This window comes from Myotis nattereri, assembly GCF_964212035.1.
Source record: "Myotis nattereri genome assembly, chromosome: 1".
NCBI classification, from domain to species: Eukaryota; Metazoa; Chordata; class Mammalia; order Chiroptera; family Vespertilionidae; genus Myotis; species Myotis nattereri.
This window is the reverse complement of record NC_138075.1, coordinates 91837414-91857061: the sequence shown is the minus strand read 5'-3', so window position 1 is coordinate 91857061 and position 19648 is coordinate 91837414. Positions and strand designations below refer to the sequence as shown.

At 36.5% G+C, this 19648-nt stretch overlaps 1 protein-coding gene across 1 annotated transcript in view; it reads right to left on the bottom strand.

Moving 5' to 3' along the window:
* MIPOL1 (mirror-image polydactyly 1) overlaps positions 1-19648 on the bottom strand; it is a 341867-nt gene that overhangs the window by 37510 nt on the left and 284709 nt on the right. Inside the window, exon 12 of the mRNA XM_081094826.1 lies at positions 15349-15579. Within this exon, the coding sequence (XP_080950952.1) occupies positions 15349-15579 (231 nt within the window). The remainder of the gene's footprint in view (positions 1-15348; positions 15580-19648) is intronic.

The following is a 19648-nucleotide window of genomic DNA, read 5'->3' as shown; positions in this document are numbered from 1 at the left end:
GAGTTGTTGAGGCCCATTAAGAGACTGAGAATAACAATTAGCCTCCAGGCAGAAGCAATCACCCTACTCTGTTAGGAAAAACTCTGGCCACACCTGTGGATGATTGTCTGAGGGCTATTCAAGACTAAATCCAATCAGTTTGCAAGCAGAGGCGGTCTCTGGAGGCTTTGAATCTTTGCCTGATCTAATTAGACAGAAACAGCATTTGACATATCCTGCACTAGAGATTGAGAGGTGTAAAAGATTTATCTAATACATACTCACAAACCCAAACAGACAGCCAAAATGAGGAGACAAAGAAACAACCCCCCAATGAAAGAACAAGAGAATTCTCCAGAAGAGATAAATGAAATGGAGATAAGAAATTTATCTGATATAGAGTTCAGAATAATGATGGTAAAGATGATCAACAGCATGAGAAAAGACATAGTATCTATGAAAACAGAAACAAAGAATTATAGCACAACACATTGGAAGGAATAAACAGCATATTAGGGGAAGCTGAGGATCGATCACTGAATTAGAAGATAGGGTTAAAAAAAAAATCAATCAGAGAACCAAAAAGAAAAAATAATTAAAAACAAGAAGGCAGCTTAAGAGAGCTGTGGGACAACATGAAACATAACAATATTGGCATAGCAGGTGTGCCAGAAGAGGCAGAAAGGGAGAGAGAAGGTGTCTGAAGATATAATGGCAGAAAACTTCCCTAACACAGTGTTAGAGTACTGCCCAAGGGCACAGCTGTTCTGAGTCTGGGAAGAGCTTGGTAGAGGGTCATGGGAGATGGAGAAGTTGTGGGTATATAAGAATGAGGCTTTATTGCTGAAACCAGTGGCCATATAGCCACTAGACATGAACAGCCCTCACAGCAAAGTCCATACAGGCAGGCAGCCAGACACTAGCTGGTGAACATATATCTTTCCCATAAAACAGCATCAGTTTCTGTACCCACAGCTATTATCTGAGCAGCCTCATGCTGCCTCCTAGACTCACCACTTCTCGTCATAGCAGTACCTGAACTCTCCGGCTCAGCAGCTTCTCCTGTCTCTCCTGCCCAGCTGGTCTCTTTAGCAGAATTCTTCACACACTCCATCCTAGCTGCTCTCTCTCCATACTCCAGCAGACTCCTTCTCACTCCAGCCTCAGCTGACTCCAGCTAACTAGCTGGTCAGTAACCTACTTTTGCACTATTTAGACAAAGAATGCTTCATGCCAATAGTTACATCAATCATATTGGCTACTGAAGAGCACAGTGTACGTGTGTCCTTGCACCTACGCATGGTATCTTGAACTGATTAGGATTCCCAGGCTGAGTCCTTGGACATTCCAATTAGGCTCATGCCTAGAGTGGCCTTTGGCCATTCTGGTGTATTAATAATAAGGCCTCTATACTCCCACCAGCCTTGACTATCCAGAGACCTGGCATGGTTCCCACATCCCATGAAGGAAAACAAGTTCAGGAGACACAGAGAGTCCCAAGCAAGAAGAACCCAAAAAGGCCCATGCATAGACACATTATAATTAAAATGCCAAAAATTAAAGACAAAGAGAAAATCTTAAAGACAGTAGGAGAAAAGCAAACTGTTACCTATAAAGGAGCTCCCACAAGGCTGACACCTGATTTCTCATCAGAAACTCCACAAGCCAGAAGGGAATGGCATGCAGTACTCAAGATAATGGAAAGCAAGGATCTGAAATCAAGATTACTATATCCAGCAAGGTTATCATTCAAAATAGACTGTGAAATAAAGAGTTTCCCAGACCAAAAAAAAAAAAAAAGGCTAAAGGAGTTCATCACTACCAAGCCAGCATTATAAGAAATTCTAAGGGACTGCTGTAATGAGAAGAAGAGAGAAACCTAGACATACAAAAATAAAATGGCAATAAATAAGAAACCATCAATAATAACCTTAAATGCAAATGTATTAAATGCTCCAATCAAAAGGCATAGGGTAGCTGAATGGATACAAAAACATGACCCAACTATATGCTGTCTACAAGAGACCCGCCTCAAAAGAGAAGACACACACGGGATGAGAGTGAAGGGATGGGAAAAAATTTTCCATGCAAATGGAAAAGAAAAAAAAAAAAAGCTGAGGTAGCAATATTCATATCTGACAAAATAGACTTAAAAATGAAGGCCACCACAAGAGACAACAAAGGTCCCTACATAATAGTAAAGGACTGATGCAAGAACAGGATATGACCCTGGTAAGCATATATGCACCCAACACAGGAGCACCTAAATAAAAAAAAAAAAACTTCTAGAGGACTTTAAAGAAGAGATTAACAACAATATAGTCATAGTACGGGACTTTAACACCCTGTTGACTTCACTGGATAGATCTTCCAGACAAAACATTAACAAGGAAACAGTGACCCTAAAGGACACACTGCATCAGATAGATTTAATTGACATCTATAGAGCAGTTTAACCCAAAGCAGCAGAATATACATTCTTCTCAAGTGCACATGGGTCATTCAAAGATAGACCACATGTTAGGACACAAAACAAGTCTCTACAAGTTCAAGAAGACTGATCATATCAAGCATATTCTCAGGTCACTAAGGAAATTAGAAATCAACTACAGTAAAAACACCCAAAAACATTCAAACACATGTTATTAAACAATAAATGGGTTACCAATGATATCAAGAAAGAAATAAAAAACTTCCTGGAAACAAATGAAAAGGAACACACAACAACCCCAAATTTCAGGGACACAGCAAAAGCAGTCCTGAGAGGGGAGTTCATAGCACTAATGGCCTACCTCACAAAACAAGAAAAGTTAATAATAAACTATTTAACCCTGCGACTTAAAGAACTAGAAAGATAACAACAAAAATTTCCAAAAGTAAGTAGAAGGAAAGGAAAGAAATAATAAAGATTACACCAGAAAAAATGACATAGAGACTAAAAAAATAGTGACCTGTCATGTCATTTTGGTTGTTCCAGCCTTCCTGTTGCTTGGCTTTTATATATATATAAAATATCTGTTAAATATCATCAAATTGTCCTCCATAGGGGTTTTTATCATTTTGCATTTTCACCAGTAATGGATGAACACATACAGAATCCGCTTTAATTCCAGTTTCTAAGATCTATGTAAATACTCTTTTTCCCCAAAATTACATGGTATTTACATTATGTCTCTGAGGCTAAAGTATTATTTTTCTCATTTACTATTTCTGGTTCCAATGAGGTGATTATAACTTTTTATTTAAATGTATAAGTAGAAGATAGTCTTCAGCTAAAGCATGATTTTACAGAGCATATTACACTTTGCGAAGTATTTTTATGCACATGCATTTTATTTGATCTTTGCAGCCATGCTTTGCAATAGATAGTGCAAGAATGTCAGCTCTTCCTTCCAGATGAGGAAACTGAGAAGAAACACAATTTAATGACTTGTATACGCTCAGTTTATGACAGTCAAGGGTCCTGCTAGTTTACTGATATTTCTACTAGAATCAGGGGTGGGCAAACTTTTTGACTCGAGGGCCACAATGGGTTCTTAAACTGGACCGGAGGGCCGGAACAAAAGCATGGATGGAGTGTTTGTGTGAACTAATATAAATTCAAAGTAAACATCATTACATGAAAGGGTACGGTCTTTTTTTTTTTTTTTAGTTTTATTCATTTCAAACGGGCTGGATCCGGCCCGCGGGCCGTAGTTTGCCCACGGCTGTACTAGATACTAAGTTGCCTCCCTTTTAACTTTCAATCCTAGTCTTTCAATTTATTATATAATAGTGCCACTAGCTAAAAGTATTTGGAATACAGACTTAATCATATTTGCTTCACAAATACTAGAAATATGAATGCTGTATTTTAGTTAAGTTCATATTTTAAACTTATTTTGGATCATTAAGCTTAATTTATTTGGGTTTAGCTCAAGAATTTTTCAAACTATAAAGTGCTAACTAAGTCTAATAAAACTTATTCTTGAAAAATACACCAGTTATGTAAGCATAAGTCTCAAGTTGAATACAATGAAATACCTTTTAATATATAGAAATTATGAATTTTAAAAAATCTTAGAAAATCAAATGCAAAGTAACAATAACGTAATTTCAATACTGGTTTAAAGTTCAGAGGCTTCCTTTGTACTAAATAATGTTTCTGCATTCTCTGGAGAGGTAAGGGAAAAAGTTCTCTTCCAAGTATAAAATATTTTGGCCTACATTTTTAATTAGATTGATTCATCCTTGAGAATGACAACAGATACTTATCCTATCCTGTGAACTTCAAGAAAATATTAGGAGAACATGAACAAATATTATAAATTGAGAGTCCTCAAATAGAAGCAATAAAGTTAACAAGAGTAACTATAAACCCTAATTTCGGTCTCTTTTCACAATGTAAACTGTTTTCCATTAAACACAGTCTGTACCTTTGTCATCTATTTTTGAAGATAAATGTCGTTTATTTTTCAAATTGAAAAATCACAAAAAGACTTTAGACCCACATGCAAAGAGTACTCTTTTTATCCTTTTCTGAGACATTGACCTGTATACTCGTTTAAAAATGAACACCACAGCTTTATGTTATTAAATCTTTGTTTTGATCTATTAGTATTCACCAAAGTGCCATTTTATAAAACTTCACACTGAATAGACAAGGCTGGAGGTGACCATCTGCAGCTTTAGAGTCTGCGTTTGAATTGATGAAAAGAGCTTTGTGTTTTCATTGCCAAGTTTGATTCTTCCAGTCATTAGGCATTCCCCTCAGATCCCATCAATGAAGCTGCACTCTCTTACACCCCTGTGTTAAATTCTCTTCTCCTCATGGCTTCCTTTGCCAGCTCTACTCAAGAATGACTATGGGGTTTAGCCACATTCTTCTCACAGCTGTGTTGAAAAAGAGCATCAGAAAGTCTTCTAAAACCCATATGTGTATCTGGTCAGTGCTCTGTCTTAGGGTCACCTCGCATTGTGGTGTGATTATACAGAGATTCATTCTTGTTCTTGAACTGTGCTACTTCCATCATCCCGGGAAAGATTAGGCCATCCATTCTAGTCAGTAGTAGAGAACTTCTTGAAGACTAATACAAAACATACATACCTCAGAAGGCAGACTAGTTTAATTTAAGGAAGAAGATGTTTCAAGATTTTAAATATGTTTATATGTCATTTTTACCATTATGTAGCTTGTCAAGTGGCATATAGTTACATAAAGAGAAATAAAATATGCTTTCATATGCTTTGAGAATACTGTTAAATGTGGCAAAGGAAAAAGTCAAATGATGATGATATTAGAAGAACTATTAGTTTGAATGGTATATATGCTAAAGCAATAAAAAAATTAATGTTTAGTAAGTTCCAAAATATTATTATGTAATATTTGGAGTCTCGTTTTTCACTTGCTTTCAGTCTTTCTACAGAAACACCTAATAAAGTCATTTTCAGTAGTATAGGTGTTTTTAAAAATTATACTTAGGTTAAGAACTGAAGAAAAAAATTATTTCTGCTGAGTTGTTGAAGAATACAGAGGTGGTCAAACACAGGTTTACAGTTGTAATACAAATAAATAATACAATAATTAATGATAATACAAGGAACTTGGTGTTTCACATACTCACAACTATAAATCCACTTTTACCCACCCCTATATATGAAGGAAGAAGATGCATTTCACCTGCTACTATAAAATACAATGTCTTAGAATGACTTTTCTCCTTTAATGTAAATGATCAAGAATGATGTTTATGGCCTGGCCAGTGTGGCACAATGGCTGAGTGTCGACCTATGAACCAGGAGGTACAGGTTTGATTCCCAGTCAGGGCACATGCCCAAGTTGTGGCTTGATCCCAGTAAGGGGTGTGCAAGAGGCAGCCGGTCAGTGATTCTCTCTCACCATTGATGTTTCTCTCTCTCTCTCTCTCTCTCTCTCTCTCTCTCTCTCTCTCTCTCTCGTCTCTCCCCGTTCCTCTCTAAAATCAATAAAAAATATTTTTAAAAAGAATGAAGTTTATGAATGGACAATATTTATGATTTCACTATCAGGTAAAGTTACACTGAAATAAGCAAAAGATTCTTTCATCCTATATTCATCAATGGTTAAATGTGCACATGGGCAAATCTCTGACCAAGTGGGGAGAAATAAACATGGAGTCTTAGAATCCAAGTGAAATTTATATTTCTACTTGCTCTGGGTATAATTTAGTACCCCCCCATTATATTTTGAAAGAAAAACCTGTACCTTGTAAGGAAGTATCCATCAGATTTTAGATGAGTACAATGGGGATTTATTACATGAAAAGAAGACCCCAACTTATGTAAAAATGTAGACATTTTCTACATCAGCAGGTAGGCACATTACATTTGATCTTCTATGTATTTAAGAATAGAGAAAACAAAGAAGGAAGCTCTGAGTGAGTTCTCAAGTACAATGAGGTTAAGCAACATTCAAGCAAGAATGATGGAAACTTCTAAAAATTGAATTTCTACAATAGCGTCCTTTTCCCACCTTAGTACAACAAAAGTATTCTTAAGTACACTAGTGGCTAGTGCTATTGTTACCTATCCTAGGAAGTTCAAATCACCTATATCTTATTTTTATCAGTTGAAAAACTACTCTCAGGTAAGATGGGTAAGCTTGCCTATATTCACAGAAGTAGAGCTATGTAGCCCGTCAAAGGTTAAGCAGTAAGCAGGCTTTTAACTGGAGCTAAGAACAGAACCAAAGAAAAGGGTACTTGTTAGGTTACACAGCCACTCTAAGAAACTTACATTTCCTATACGTGTGTGAAAATCACATCTCTGAGGTATAAGAACCCCCGTTGTATTTTTTTTAGCCTGTCAAGTTCTAGTTAAAGTGTACATGACCATCATTAGGTGGATCCTATAACATCCCTAAAATAATAGGAATTCCATTTCTGACTTATAATTACTGTAACCCTGGGATCAAAAAAGCAACAAAAATTCCTGCATTTTATTTAGTTTTAAACCTAACCAGTATGGATCTCTCTCCTAATTGAGTCTTTTGTTATTTTTCTCTATTCCTCTCCATGATGCTCACTGAAACATGTTTCATCGACATTAGCAGGCAGACACATAGCCCAACTCCAGATCATCCACTGGAAGTTTCTGATGAAGAAGCAGGTTAATGTGAGAAGCCCTGTGCTAATTTAACATTTAGTCCCTACGTCCACGCTGTTTGTGATTCATTCCATAAAGTTAGCTACAAGAGGGAAGTTGTCAGGGAAAGTGCTGATTCTTAGGTCTAGAGAATCCCTTTTCTTCTGTAGCCTGGATCCTTCACTTTCCACTGCATTGCAATTTCTCAAATTCTGGGTTAGGTTCCAATTTTAGTAATCGCACATTAATCCTTCCTTGGTAAAAGGAATGAGCTAGGAAGCGAGATATTTCCTGAAGGTATAAGCCCAAATTCTTTAGTTTTTATAAAGACATGACTATAATTATATATCTATCAAATATATAATAAAAGTAGCTCTAGAGACCCACTTTATATACTCAATGGATGAGAAATGTGATCCACTATACAAATACGTAATGGAATTAAATTTTTAATAAAATACATACTAATTTGCTGGAGTACAAGACTTATATTTCCTAAGTTAAATATGTATTTAATTTAAAGATGTGTTATGATTTACAAATCTAGAATATTAGAATCTTAAAAGGATATCATTGTTCAAGAATAAAAATTAAGCATATTAGATGTTGTACATCTTAAAATGATTACTTAAGAGTCATCTGAGTCTATCTTCCATATATAAATGATAATAAAGCTGAATCTAATTAGATATAGATTTAGAATGTGTCTTTTAAAGTTGATTGGGATGTACAATTGTACATAAATTACCACAAATAAATGAACTATTTGACTTATTATTTGCTGATGTATATTTCATATTTCAGAGCTTTTAAATCTCAAACACAATAATTTTTTGAAGAGCAATTTAAGAAGAGTTTTAAATCCTCCAATTTATTAGTAATATTAATAACTCAAAATCAACTTTCAACATTATATTAGTGATTTAAACCTTCTGCTGAGTTGATAATTTACGAAACTTATTCTTTGAATCAATCAACAAGTATTTACAAAACGTTCAGACATGTCTAATACTGCCTTGCAACTTATAGTCCAACCAAGAATTTATAGGAAAAATATCACAGGTAAAGTTGGCAAGAAGCAGAATAATTTTAATGAAAAGACAATGCAATTATAAAAATTCACTGATAGCTTTCATATTAAACTTTGTAAGAATCTTTAGCACAATTATTTTTAATCATGGTTAAAATCAGATTCTGGAACCAGCAACAAAACTAAAAAGAGTTTGGTGAAGTCTCTTGATGACAATTGTAGGCTTTTCTTTTTTTAAAATAAGAATAGCAGGCTTTATTTTTCTTTTTTAAATCAAGAAACTGTGGAAATGTTCTGTTCCCTTCCCTGCACCCGGAGTCATCTACCCTGTTCTATAATTCAACCTGCAAACAGATTAAGCAGCTGAGTTTGTGGAAAGTATGTTTGCTCGGCGCTAAGAACCCTTGTGTGACACTATGGTGACTCCCCTGACACCTCGAAGAGAACTACAGACAGTTCTTGCTCATCAGCAGGGAAACCAGACTGAGAATTCACAATTTCTTTGTAACCTCAACTTCTTCATAGAAACCAAGTATTTGGCCAAAAGACAGGAAAGACTTGTTAGCTTTATATGTTCATTTTTTTTTCTATCAACACCACTCAAAAGACAGAGTATGCCACAAGTTTTAAAATGAAATGTCTTTGATATTTTAATTATGCAGTTAAAAATTAACAGAATACATGCAAATCTTCAGTAACAAATTTTTTAAAAGAAAAAATTGAAAGAAAAATTAAAGAGTGGATGTATTTTTCTTGAAAATTTGTTTAAAAGTGTATGATTTTTTCCTACATATTTTTGTCCTATATATTCATTATGCAGTTACAATTTATGAGAGAATTTTAATCGTATCAATGTAAATTTGGCCCACAGTAAAGATGATATGTGAGAAAAAATATTTTATTGTAAAACCTAGATCTTTGGTAGATATTCTGACCTTAAAAGCCTCGCTGTAAATACTATTATCTTACATAACTATGTGTAGCCTAGGCATGTTAAGTATAGTAAAATATATTTTAAAAACCCTTTAGAAAACTTTTGTGTAGGCCATAAGGAGCCTATCTGTAGATGGAAGCACAGTAAGAAAACAAAGTACAGTATAATGATAATGAACCATAGAGTTTTAAATCTCTTGTGATGATAAAAACATCAATTAATGAATTGGTGTGTCAGTGTCCTCTTTAATAAATGAGGATGTGATCCCTGGAAAAACTAAGAGCTTTTTTTCTTAGAAAGTTCCTGTGCTCTCAACAAACTCTTTAGTTCCCTTACCTCCACATAATTCTCCCAAACCCAGGGCATCCAGGATCAGCAAAAGAGCAATCTAAAGCGAAATCACAATGTGCTCTTCTTCCATAAGCATATACATTTTTTAAAAGAGACATACATAAGGAGAATAAACCAAGGGAATGTATTTTTGTTGGTGAAACATTAGGCATCATGACACCTGGGCCAAGAAGCTATTTTTGGACAATGAAGTCTGGCATTCATAATATTTTACTCTGTAAGTGACTGTTTATAAATATTGGTTGACTTATGGATACTAATTGTGCACAATTTTCATTTCCAGGAATACTCCCATAGGTTGATAAATTAAAAAAAATTTTGACTCTGAAAGAAAATAAAATATAAACTTAAAATTCTATTATTATTAGAGATCGTATATAGTCTCTCTCCACTATTACTGAAGATTTCAGGTCTTTTTAAATGTAATTAAACTTAATGGAAGTCAGTGGTTAGAATAGAAGCTGATCACTAGGAAGTAAGACATCCCAACTCTGAGGAGAGTGTAAGGAATGGAGGTACCAGTGAGGGGAGGGAGGTAGACATAAAGGGTCATAGTTTTCTTTTCTTCCCTTTTTTAAAATATATTTTATTGATTTTTTTTACAGAGAGGAAAGGAGAGGGATAGAGAGTTAGAAACATTGATGAGAGAGAAACATCAATCAGCTGCCTCCTGCAAACTCCCTACTGGGTATGTGCCCGCAACCAAGGTACATGCCCTTGACCGGAATCGAACCTGGAACCCTTGAGTCTGCAGGCCGACGCTTTGTCCACTAAGCCAAACCGGTTAGGGTAAGAGTCATAGTTTTCAATGAAATTGGTAAGCTCATTGAAATTGGGTACTGGGTTGGAATAAAATTGTTTAAGCTAGGGCTTAAAGCAGATCATACCATATTGGAAATTTTCATATGTATTCCTGACCTAACCTGCTTTTATTTTGCTCCATCATTCTAGTACTTTATTAAATTGTTCTAGTTTGTTTGTTTATAAGTGCTTACTTTACAGCAGGCATCTGTGTGAGTATTTGGAGGCGATTGGAATAAAAAGATGAATAGGACACTATCCATGTCTTGGGAACGCTTGACAATGGGTAAATTTGCAGGGAGTGAAACAGAGAGGAAATAGATATACAAAATGATTGTTACACATAGATGACTAAGACCTTGAATAGAGGTATGGACTAAGTACTATGACCACAACAAAGAATGAAAATCTAAAGAAATATTTTAGGGGTAACATTTAGACTGGACTTTAATGAGTAACAAAAACTTGGCTAAGTGCTAAAAGTAGGGACATGTTCTAAGAAGAAGAAATAGTACATGCAGAGATATTGTGGTAGTGGTCGTGGGAGGAAATTATACTAGACAAATGGGAGAAGCCTACTGTTAGGCCTCAAATGTCATACTATGTTGTTTATACTTTAACTTTTAGGGGAGAAAGAGCCCCTGAAAAGCCTATATAATAAAGAGGTAATATGCAAATTGACCATCACTCCAACACACAAGATGGCTGCCCCCATGTGGACACAAGGTGGCTGGCAGGGGAGGGCAGTTGTGGGTGATCAGGCCAGCAGGGGAGGGCAGTTAGGGGCAACCAGGCCTTCAGGGGAGGGCAGTTGTGGGGGATAAGGCCTGCAGGGGAGGGCAGTTGGGGGGGACAAGACCTGCAGGGGAGGGCGGTTGAGGGGGACCAGGCCGGCAGGGGAGGGAAGTTGGGGGGGACCAGGCCAGCAGGGGAGGGCAGTTGGGGGGACCAGGCCAGCAGGGGAGGGCATTAGGAGTGACCAGGCTGACAAGGGAGGGCAGTTAGGGGCAATCGGGTCGGCAGGGGAGGGCAGTTAGGTGTCGATCAGGCTGGCAGGGGAGTGGTTAGGGGGTGATCAGACTGGCAGGCAGAAGCAGTTAGGGGCAATCAGGCAGGCAGGCAGGCAAGCGGTTGGGACCCAGCAGTCCTGGATTGTGAGAGGGATGTCCGACTGCCTGTTTAGGCCCGATCTCACTGGAATCGGGCCTAAACAGGCAGTCGGACATCCCTCGAGGGGTCCCAGATTGGAGAGGGTGCAGGCTGGGCTGAGGGACATTCTCCCCCCCCCCCCCCCCCCGCACGAATTTTGTGCACCGGGCCTCTAGTCTATAATAATAAAAGTGTAATATGCTAATTAGACTGGACGTCCTTCTGGATGATCTTTCTGACGAAGCCAGGGCTGCGAGGGAAATCCAGGTCCCAGGTGCTAGAGGGAAGCCGGTGCCGGCAGCCAGGTGAAGGAAGGCCTACTATTGCATGAATTTCATGCATCAGGCCTCTAGTTTTAAATAAGAAAGTAATATAACCTGGTTAATGTTTTAGAAAAATCAACTTTGGTGGCAGTGAGGAAGGTAAACTTGAGAGAACCACAGGCAGGCAAACTAGTTTTATGATAGTCTGGATGAGTGACGATGAGGCCCAAATGAACGCAATGAATGTGTGAGGATGGAGTGAAGGGAGTCAGGAGACGCTTAAGCAGCAGATAAAACAGAGCTTGGAAAAAATACAAAAGACAAAACAGAGATTGATGGCAAAGTGAATGCAAATGGTAAGAAAGAGTGAGGGAACAAGGACAGCATTGAAATTGCTGAAAATCATTATCTGAGGGAGGAAATACAGGAGGGAGCTTGATTTTCTAGGGAGTAATTTTCAACAAAAATACTAGGAAAGCACAAAGAAGAGAGTGACTTTGTAGAGAAGAGGACACTGAACTAGTCTTGCTAGTTTGATGAGTATGATGATACTAATAATGTAACTTATAGAATGTTTATAATAAAATAATGGGTACTGGCCGAGACCGGTTTGGCTCAGTGGATAGAGCGTCGGCCTGCGGACTGAAGGGTCCCAGGTTCGATTCCGGTCAGGGGCATGTACCTGGGTTGCGGGCACGTCCCCGGTGGGGGGTGTGCAGGAGGCAGCTGATCGGTGTTTCTCTCTCATCGATGTTTCTAGCTCTCTATCCCTCTCCTTTCCTCTCTGTAAAAAAGTCAATAAAATATATTTTTAAAAAAAAAGGGTACTGAACTGGGCATTTTACATGCTACCCAGTTGATTCCTCACATTAATCCTGCCTGCGAGGCCAGTATTACTGTCTGAATCTTTTAACTGAGGAACTTTTGCTTCTAGGGTTATTGCCCCCAATCTCCCAGGAAATAAGTAGAAAAGCAGGGATTCAAACGCAGGTCTGTCTGACTAGACTGCAAAGCGTGTCGCTATCCTCTATGTTGCACTGAATCTCATAGGATGAGTAAATTTCTCATGGGAGAAAAGAATAAAAGGCTCCAAACAGAGGGACCTACATGTACAAAGGCATTCAGTCTTGAGAAGGCAGAGCCCTCCTGCAGAAGGAGAGAGTGCGTTGTGGAGTAAGATGGTAAGAGAAGGAGGGTCTATGTAACAAGTGTTGTTCTAAAAGCATTACAGGAATGATCTTATCAATGTTTTTCTCATTTCATAATTATTATTATATTTCCTTTTTTATTGAATTTATTGTGGTGACACTAGTTAAAATTTTACAGGTTCCAGATGCACAATTTTACACACATCATCTGTATACTGTATTGTGTGTCCTCCACTCGAAGACAAATCTCCACTTATCACCATTTATTATGAGGTAGGACTATTAATGTCCACATCAGAATAGTGTTTTAAAATAAAATGTAAAAGTTCACATACCTGTGCATTCTGAATCGGAACCTGAGCTTTTAAACCACTATGTGATATTGCTGAAGATATATGACCATCTTTTCTTATTTTTTACTATGATCATATATTAGTTTTATAATAAAAATATAATTAGAAGTGGCCCATTGCATTTAACAGTTAGGAAATTACTGATAATCTTAAGAACAACAATTCCAGTAGAGGAACTAGGAACTAGCCATTGTGCATTGAGTAGCAGAGGAGTAAATGGGAATTAAAAAATTCAAGGTAGTGAATATAGATTAGTTATTCAAGAAATTTGGTTTTGATGGGAGAAGGTGGAAACATGAACATCTTCGCTTACATTGTAATTACTGCCTGGAATACTGGCATGTTTACAAAGGACCTTCATAAATAATTTCTAATACTATAAATTTAAGATTGGATAGAGAATACTAATACCATCTAACAAACTAATATAAATTGGTTTCCTGGAAGGTTATCCTCTTAAATCCAATAAAATAGACTGAGGTGCACATTAAGTGCAGGGAAGATACACTGCCCAATTGAGGGAAATTAAAAGTGAAATAAAATGGATTGAATACGAAAAGAAAAACCTGACAAAATTTCATCTAGGTCTTATTGCTGGAAATCGGAATAAAAGATTAAACATTTAAATTAGAATTTAACACTTAATTCGTACAAATGACATAATTGTTGCACTTAAACTCCTTTAATGAATTGACACCATTCCACTAAAAAGTTTTAATCTACTGAGGTTAAATGTGAGGAATAAGGGCAATACATTTTCAAAAGATTAAATTTATTCAATTTAAAGCATTATCTGAGATGATGTTATTTCTACTTCTTGTTGTACAAAGTTATTTCTTCAAAAAATTACAATACTTGATGAGATCTAAGAAATAAAAGGTTGGTATGGTAACATTTCCAAAGATTTTTTTTTTTTTTTTAGAAATCTAATTGTTTTCTGGGAAACACTTGTAGGGAATTTTAGCTATCTATAGAAATTAAAAGATTACATATAAAGAATTACATAAAAATGTAAAAATAATTACACTTGAAATTTGTAATTATTTGTAGACTTTAAACAAACAGAGCTAAATCAGGTCCTGTCAAAAGTTACTGATTTATATTTTACAATGAAGTGAGATCTATCTATATATCTTGGTATTCTTAGAATGGTATTGTACATTGTGAATAACTGGTATAGTTTCTGACTGAATATAAATCTAATCTTTAAATCTATAAAAAACAGAATACTATAAATCAAAAGTTTAAGGCACACTGATAGCACAGATTAACATGCATAATTCCTAATCTGTTTTAAAATGGTCTTGACTACAGATTTACCTGACCTTGGGCTAGTACTTAAAACATAATTTCAGGAGTGTTGGGGAAATGGTTGAGATGACTTATTTTCAAATAAAAAGTGGTGAGAAATAAGAAACTTTGAAATTAACATTAATTCTTCATACTGTGAAACTAAAAAAATAAAGTTGTTATGGAAAAATGTATGTATTAGAAATTGAAGGTGATTAGGTATGTGAATGATGTAATGTTGTTAACAATCCATAAAGAAGGGCTCAGTTAAAATGACATTTCCATTACATTAAAGCTACCTTAGGAAACTCTGCTACAGTGTTCAAGTCCCATAGGTTGACAAGTGACTTCCTTGTCTGGTAAATTATTTATTAACATTTTGTGGGCTATAATAAGGACTGACTTATTATGCAGCTTTATTTAAATTTTAATAAAAAATGCAAAGATCATTGAAAATAAACAAATACAATTATGCACTGTGAAAAGCTGTACTGAATACTTCAGAAGAACAATACTGAAAATTAATTACACTGTACCTTATCCTGTGTGACTAGAGGTCTCAGATTACTAGGTCACAGATGATCTGGATTCAAGCAGGATTATCTTGAAGCTAAATGAATCAAGTTGGAAATTTGACTGCCTCTTCCCCTTGCTAATAACTTTATTATCTATGAAATGATTTTAATAGTATGGCCTCCATGAACTGATGAAGATCAGATATCAAATAAAAATGGTTTGCCCTAAACAGTAACCATGATTCCCAAGTAAATGGTTTTTGATCCCAAACGTGGATATGACAGACAGTCAAAAAGAGTTTATTTGGCTCAATAAACTTTTGTCTTAAAGTATTAATAGCCTGAGTAATAAATAATATATTATTTAGTTGCTAAAAAGGAGTGTTTTTGTTTTGTTTCATGCTTTCGAAATAGTGCGAGGTCATTTTACTCACTTCTGAACCTTGTCATCGGCCGCCCGGGAGGCCTCCACGGCGAGCCGCAGCTCTGATTCCAGGTTCACGCGGTCTGCCAGGGCGTGCTGCAGTTGGGCAGCCAGTTCCTCATTTTGTTGCTGAGTGATGGAAACAATGTTCTCTCTATTCTTTAAAGCTTCTTCATAGGTAGTAAGGGTATGGTTAAACTGATCCTTCAGATTTTCTTCTTGGGATAAAGATTTGTGTAAACTGAGAAAATACAAAAATAGATAATTTAAACATAAATATGTAGGCTGACTGACCAATAAGCCGTCTAACAAAAATCCCTAGTTAGAAATATACATTTCTAAAAATCAATAAAGACATACTTAGATGAGTAAATGAAAATAATTTTTATATTAGAATATTATACATGATAATTATTCCATTTCTCTGCATCTAGGCTGAAAGCTACCCAGACAAATAATTATCTATGCTACCACGGCATACAAAAAGATGCTGCAAGATGTTAACTGAATTGTATCCCTGTAAATATGACATTCAATTTTCTTTAAAAGGAAAAGCAGAAAATTAAAAAATAAAGAATCTCTAGGTTAATAAAATAGTATAATAATCTGACTGCAAATAAGTGAGAAGTGAGAGAGTGGGCATCCTCAGTTTAGTAGATCCAGGTCTATTGGGCTGAGCACTTACTGAGAATGAATGAGGTTTATACAAATACCAATCAGCCTCAGACAAAGAATTTTCTACTTGTCCTAGTTGAGATATGAATGAAGTTAAAATCATTAGTCAGACTGCACAGAAATAATATGTATCCTGATACATTTTCTTTTCATTAATGAATCTTATGTCAACTATATCCATTCATTAAGTTACAGAGAAATAGCATATAAATTAAGACTGAATGCAGAAGAAAATGCAGATAAAAAGAGAATCCTAAAATGCTAAAGGTCAAATTTTTGATATGTCATTACACCTACCACCTGAGGTTATTTTGAAATGGCACCAAGCACCTCACTCAATTAAATAAGGACATTTTGAAAATATAAATATTTAATAACGAAAATTTAAAATCCACACAGGAGATGTTCTTTTTTATGAAATAAAATCATTTCATTATATGCATATAAAAGAAATGTCAATGGGAGACTTAAAGTAAAACAACCTAACTATATATTACAGATTGATAATGTGAAAGAAAGTAATATAATTCTTGCAGCTGCCAAAAGCTAGTCAGGGAACTTTTGGCACTGGCAGAATACCTCTTATGATACTTTGTTGACAACTGTTCAAACTAAAGTAATTATAAACTTCTTCCTTTCTTTTAAGTAACCTTACAAGCCTTTCCAGCGTGCTCACTTTGGAGAAGGTGTCAGAGGACTTGAAACAGGGACAGTTAGCATCTAAAAGAAATCATTTCAGGATTCAAATTAGTTCTTACGAGGAAGGACTGATGCTAAACTGTGGGCAACTGATTACTACATATAAAATAAGAATGGTAAGTGTAAAGAACGATCTTTATAGATTTCACCTTATTTCACTTCTTCTCAGTTCTATCATCCCATATGTCTAAAGACACCAGTCTCCTGTCCATTTTCCTGTTCTATGCCCTTTCACACTTTCTGCATCCTTCCTATTCCAGCTTCAATTTCCGTCAGCCCACCGCCTTTGTCTATTTGAAAGACCCAAGATAGAAAGAAACTAAAAACAAACAAAACAAAAATCTTTAAAAAGACAAGTCTATTTACGTTTTTAAACATTTAAAACACTATCATTTATATTTTAATTGTTAATTATATTTTAAATTACATAAAGTGTACAAATTTAAAGTATTCAGCTTGACAAAATGTAAAGAACAAAACACAGAACAAAACACAAGAAGGTTGGCTCCCAGTGTTCCCTCCCAGCAGATTGCCCTCCCCCAATGTAATCACCAGTCCGACCTCTATTAAGATTAGCATTGCCTGTTTCTGAACTTTTTGTCTGTCTTTTTTTTTTTTTTTTTTTTTTTTGCTTAACACAGGTTTTCTGAGATTCCTCCTGTAGTTGAATATAGTTTATTTTTACTGTTATAAATTATTCTGTTCTATAAATATCCAACAATTTACTTAATGATTTCACTATTGTTGCTATTAACATTCATGTACATGTCTTTTGATGGACCTAAGTACTCATTCTCCCCCCCCCCCCAGCTTTATTGAGCTATAACTGATATCAGTACTTATTTCTGGAAAAGAATCTATCCATAGGGTGTGTAGTACGTTTATATTTAGTAGATGCTGCATACAGTTTCCCAAAGTGGTCATAGCTATTTACACTCTTCCCAGCGAAGTAGAAGTTCCAGTTGCTCAAACATGCTCCCTTAGCGTGGCATTGCAGTCCTTTTAACTTCAGCCATTCTAATAGGGCTGCAGTGACATTTCATTCTCTTAATGTTGTCTTGTGATGAAAGTAAATTCTTAATTTACTGAAGTCCAATTTATAATTGTTTCTTTACTGGCAGTGCTTCTTGTGTCTTACTTAAAAAACTTTAGCCTACCCCATTCCTTTATATTTTAATATCACATACATAATCTCACTTAGAGCTCACAGTGGGCTGTCAGGGAATTCTGCATTTGTGTATGGTATCTAAATCATTATTCAATATACTCTAACCAATTAAATATTAAGAATCCATAATTCAGTTTTCAAAATCTCATCATTAAGATCATGGTGTCCTGACTTAATTCCCTAATTATTCATCACCTCCTACTCTTCTATCATTTAATCTTTCTTTTTTTTTTGGTCAAATTTATACCTGATTTTGCTCTCAGATGAACCTGTGACTTTAATGCTCAAAAAGCTACTCATCATTTAAAATTCCTTGGAAATGTTTAAATTCCCATCCAGACTTTCACAAATAGAAACAATTGCTTCTATTTGTGTAAGCTTTTAAGAAATAAATTAAATAATGCCACTTAAAATTCTGCAATAGCATCATATTGCATTCAGGATAAATCTCAAAAAATGAAAACAATTACTATTTTAACTTGCTAAACCTCATAACCTATGAGAAGTCCTGTCCAAATTATTTTTTTTTTACTGACAATAAGTTGAAACAGAGGCAAGTAATTTAATTAACCTCACACGCCTAGCAGAGCTAGAATCTGAACCCACAGCCTTTATCCCTGGGCAGGCCCTCTCCTCGCTACTTGCCATGAGCTACACGGCCCGGTAGCACTTGTACCTCCTCACCTTTTGCCCGACATTAGCTTCTGAAGTACACCACGCTTTTCCCTCTTGAGGTATTTGTACAGAGTGCCTTTGCTTCCTTTACCTGACAAACCAGGTCTCAGCGCAAATCCTGCTTTCTCAGCTAAACCTTTTTTATGACTCTTCCATCTAAACTCCTATGTTCCTTCTTTGTTATGATCTCATTAACTCTAACCTTTTCCTTCTTTGAACTTAAAACAATTTGTAGTTTTTTTTCAGTTTCAGCTTGTGGTTTACTTCCCAATTCCAACATATTAATGCTCCATTTACACAGAGCAATTTTATTTTACGGAAAAAACTTGTTCCTTAAGAACTTCAAAAAAATCAAAATGTTTATAATTTTCTTGTAGGAACAAGGTGAAGTACAGGAGCTCCATTCTCAGCATATATAAACCTACTAGTGACCTGGTGCACAGATTTGTGCACATTGAAAGGAAATTAATTAGAAGGTGGCCAGCAGGGCGGGGCTGGGCGAGAAGGACCAGACATGCCCTAGAGCCAACCTCCCTAAGTCTCTCACCTGCCGGCTGCACCTGGGGTGGCACGGCGCCTCGAAGGGCGTCTGCGGAGTGAGCGAGGTCCCTCCGGCAGATGGGGTCCCTCAGCCTGGCCTGTGGGGATCAGGCCAAAACTGGCTCTCCTACATCCACAGAGGGGTCCCGGAATGCTAGAGGGCACTCTGCAAAGCTGCTGTCGTACAGGATGTGGAATGCAAATGCAAGCGTGCAGTAAACCAGATTCAGGGTGACAGTGCCCCAGCAACAACATAACCCACGGCCGAAGGTGGAATCATACAGCCCGTAAGGAATCGGGCTCCCTCCTTTCTGGTTTTGGGGTGTGTCACTCAAGAACCACGGCTGCCAAGTCACTGCAGCTCGGCAGCTCCAGCATTGAGCGTCTGCTCCCTGGTGGTCAGCGCGAGTCATAGCTACCGGTCAGAGGACACTTAGCATAACAGCCTTTTATATTACATAGAAGATAGTCTTTGAAGCACGTTTTTGTTTCCGTGCTGCTTTCCCCCTCAGAGTTCTCTTTCCTAAACTGACAACAGGGCCACATTGTTTAG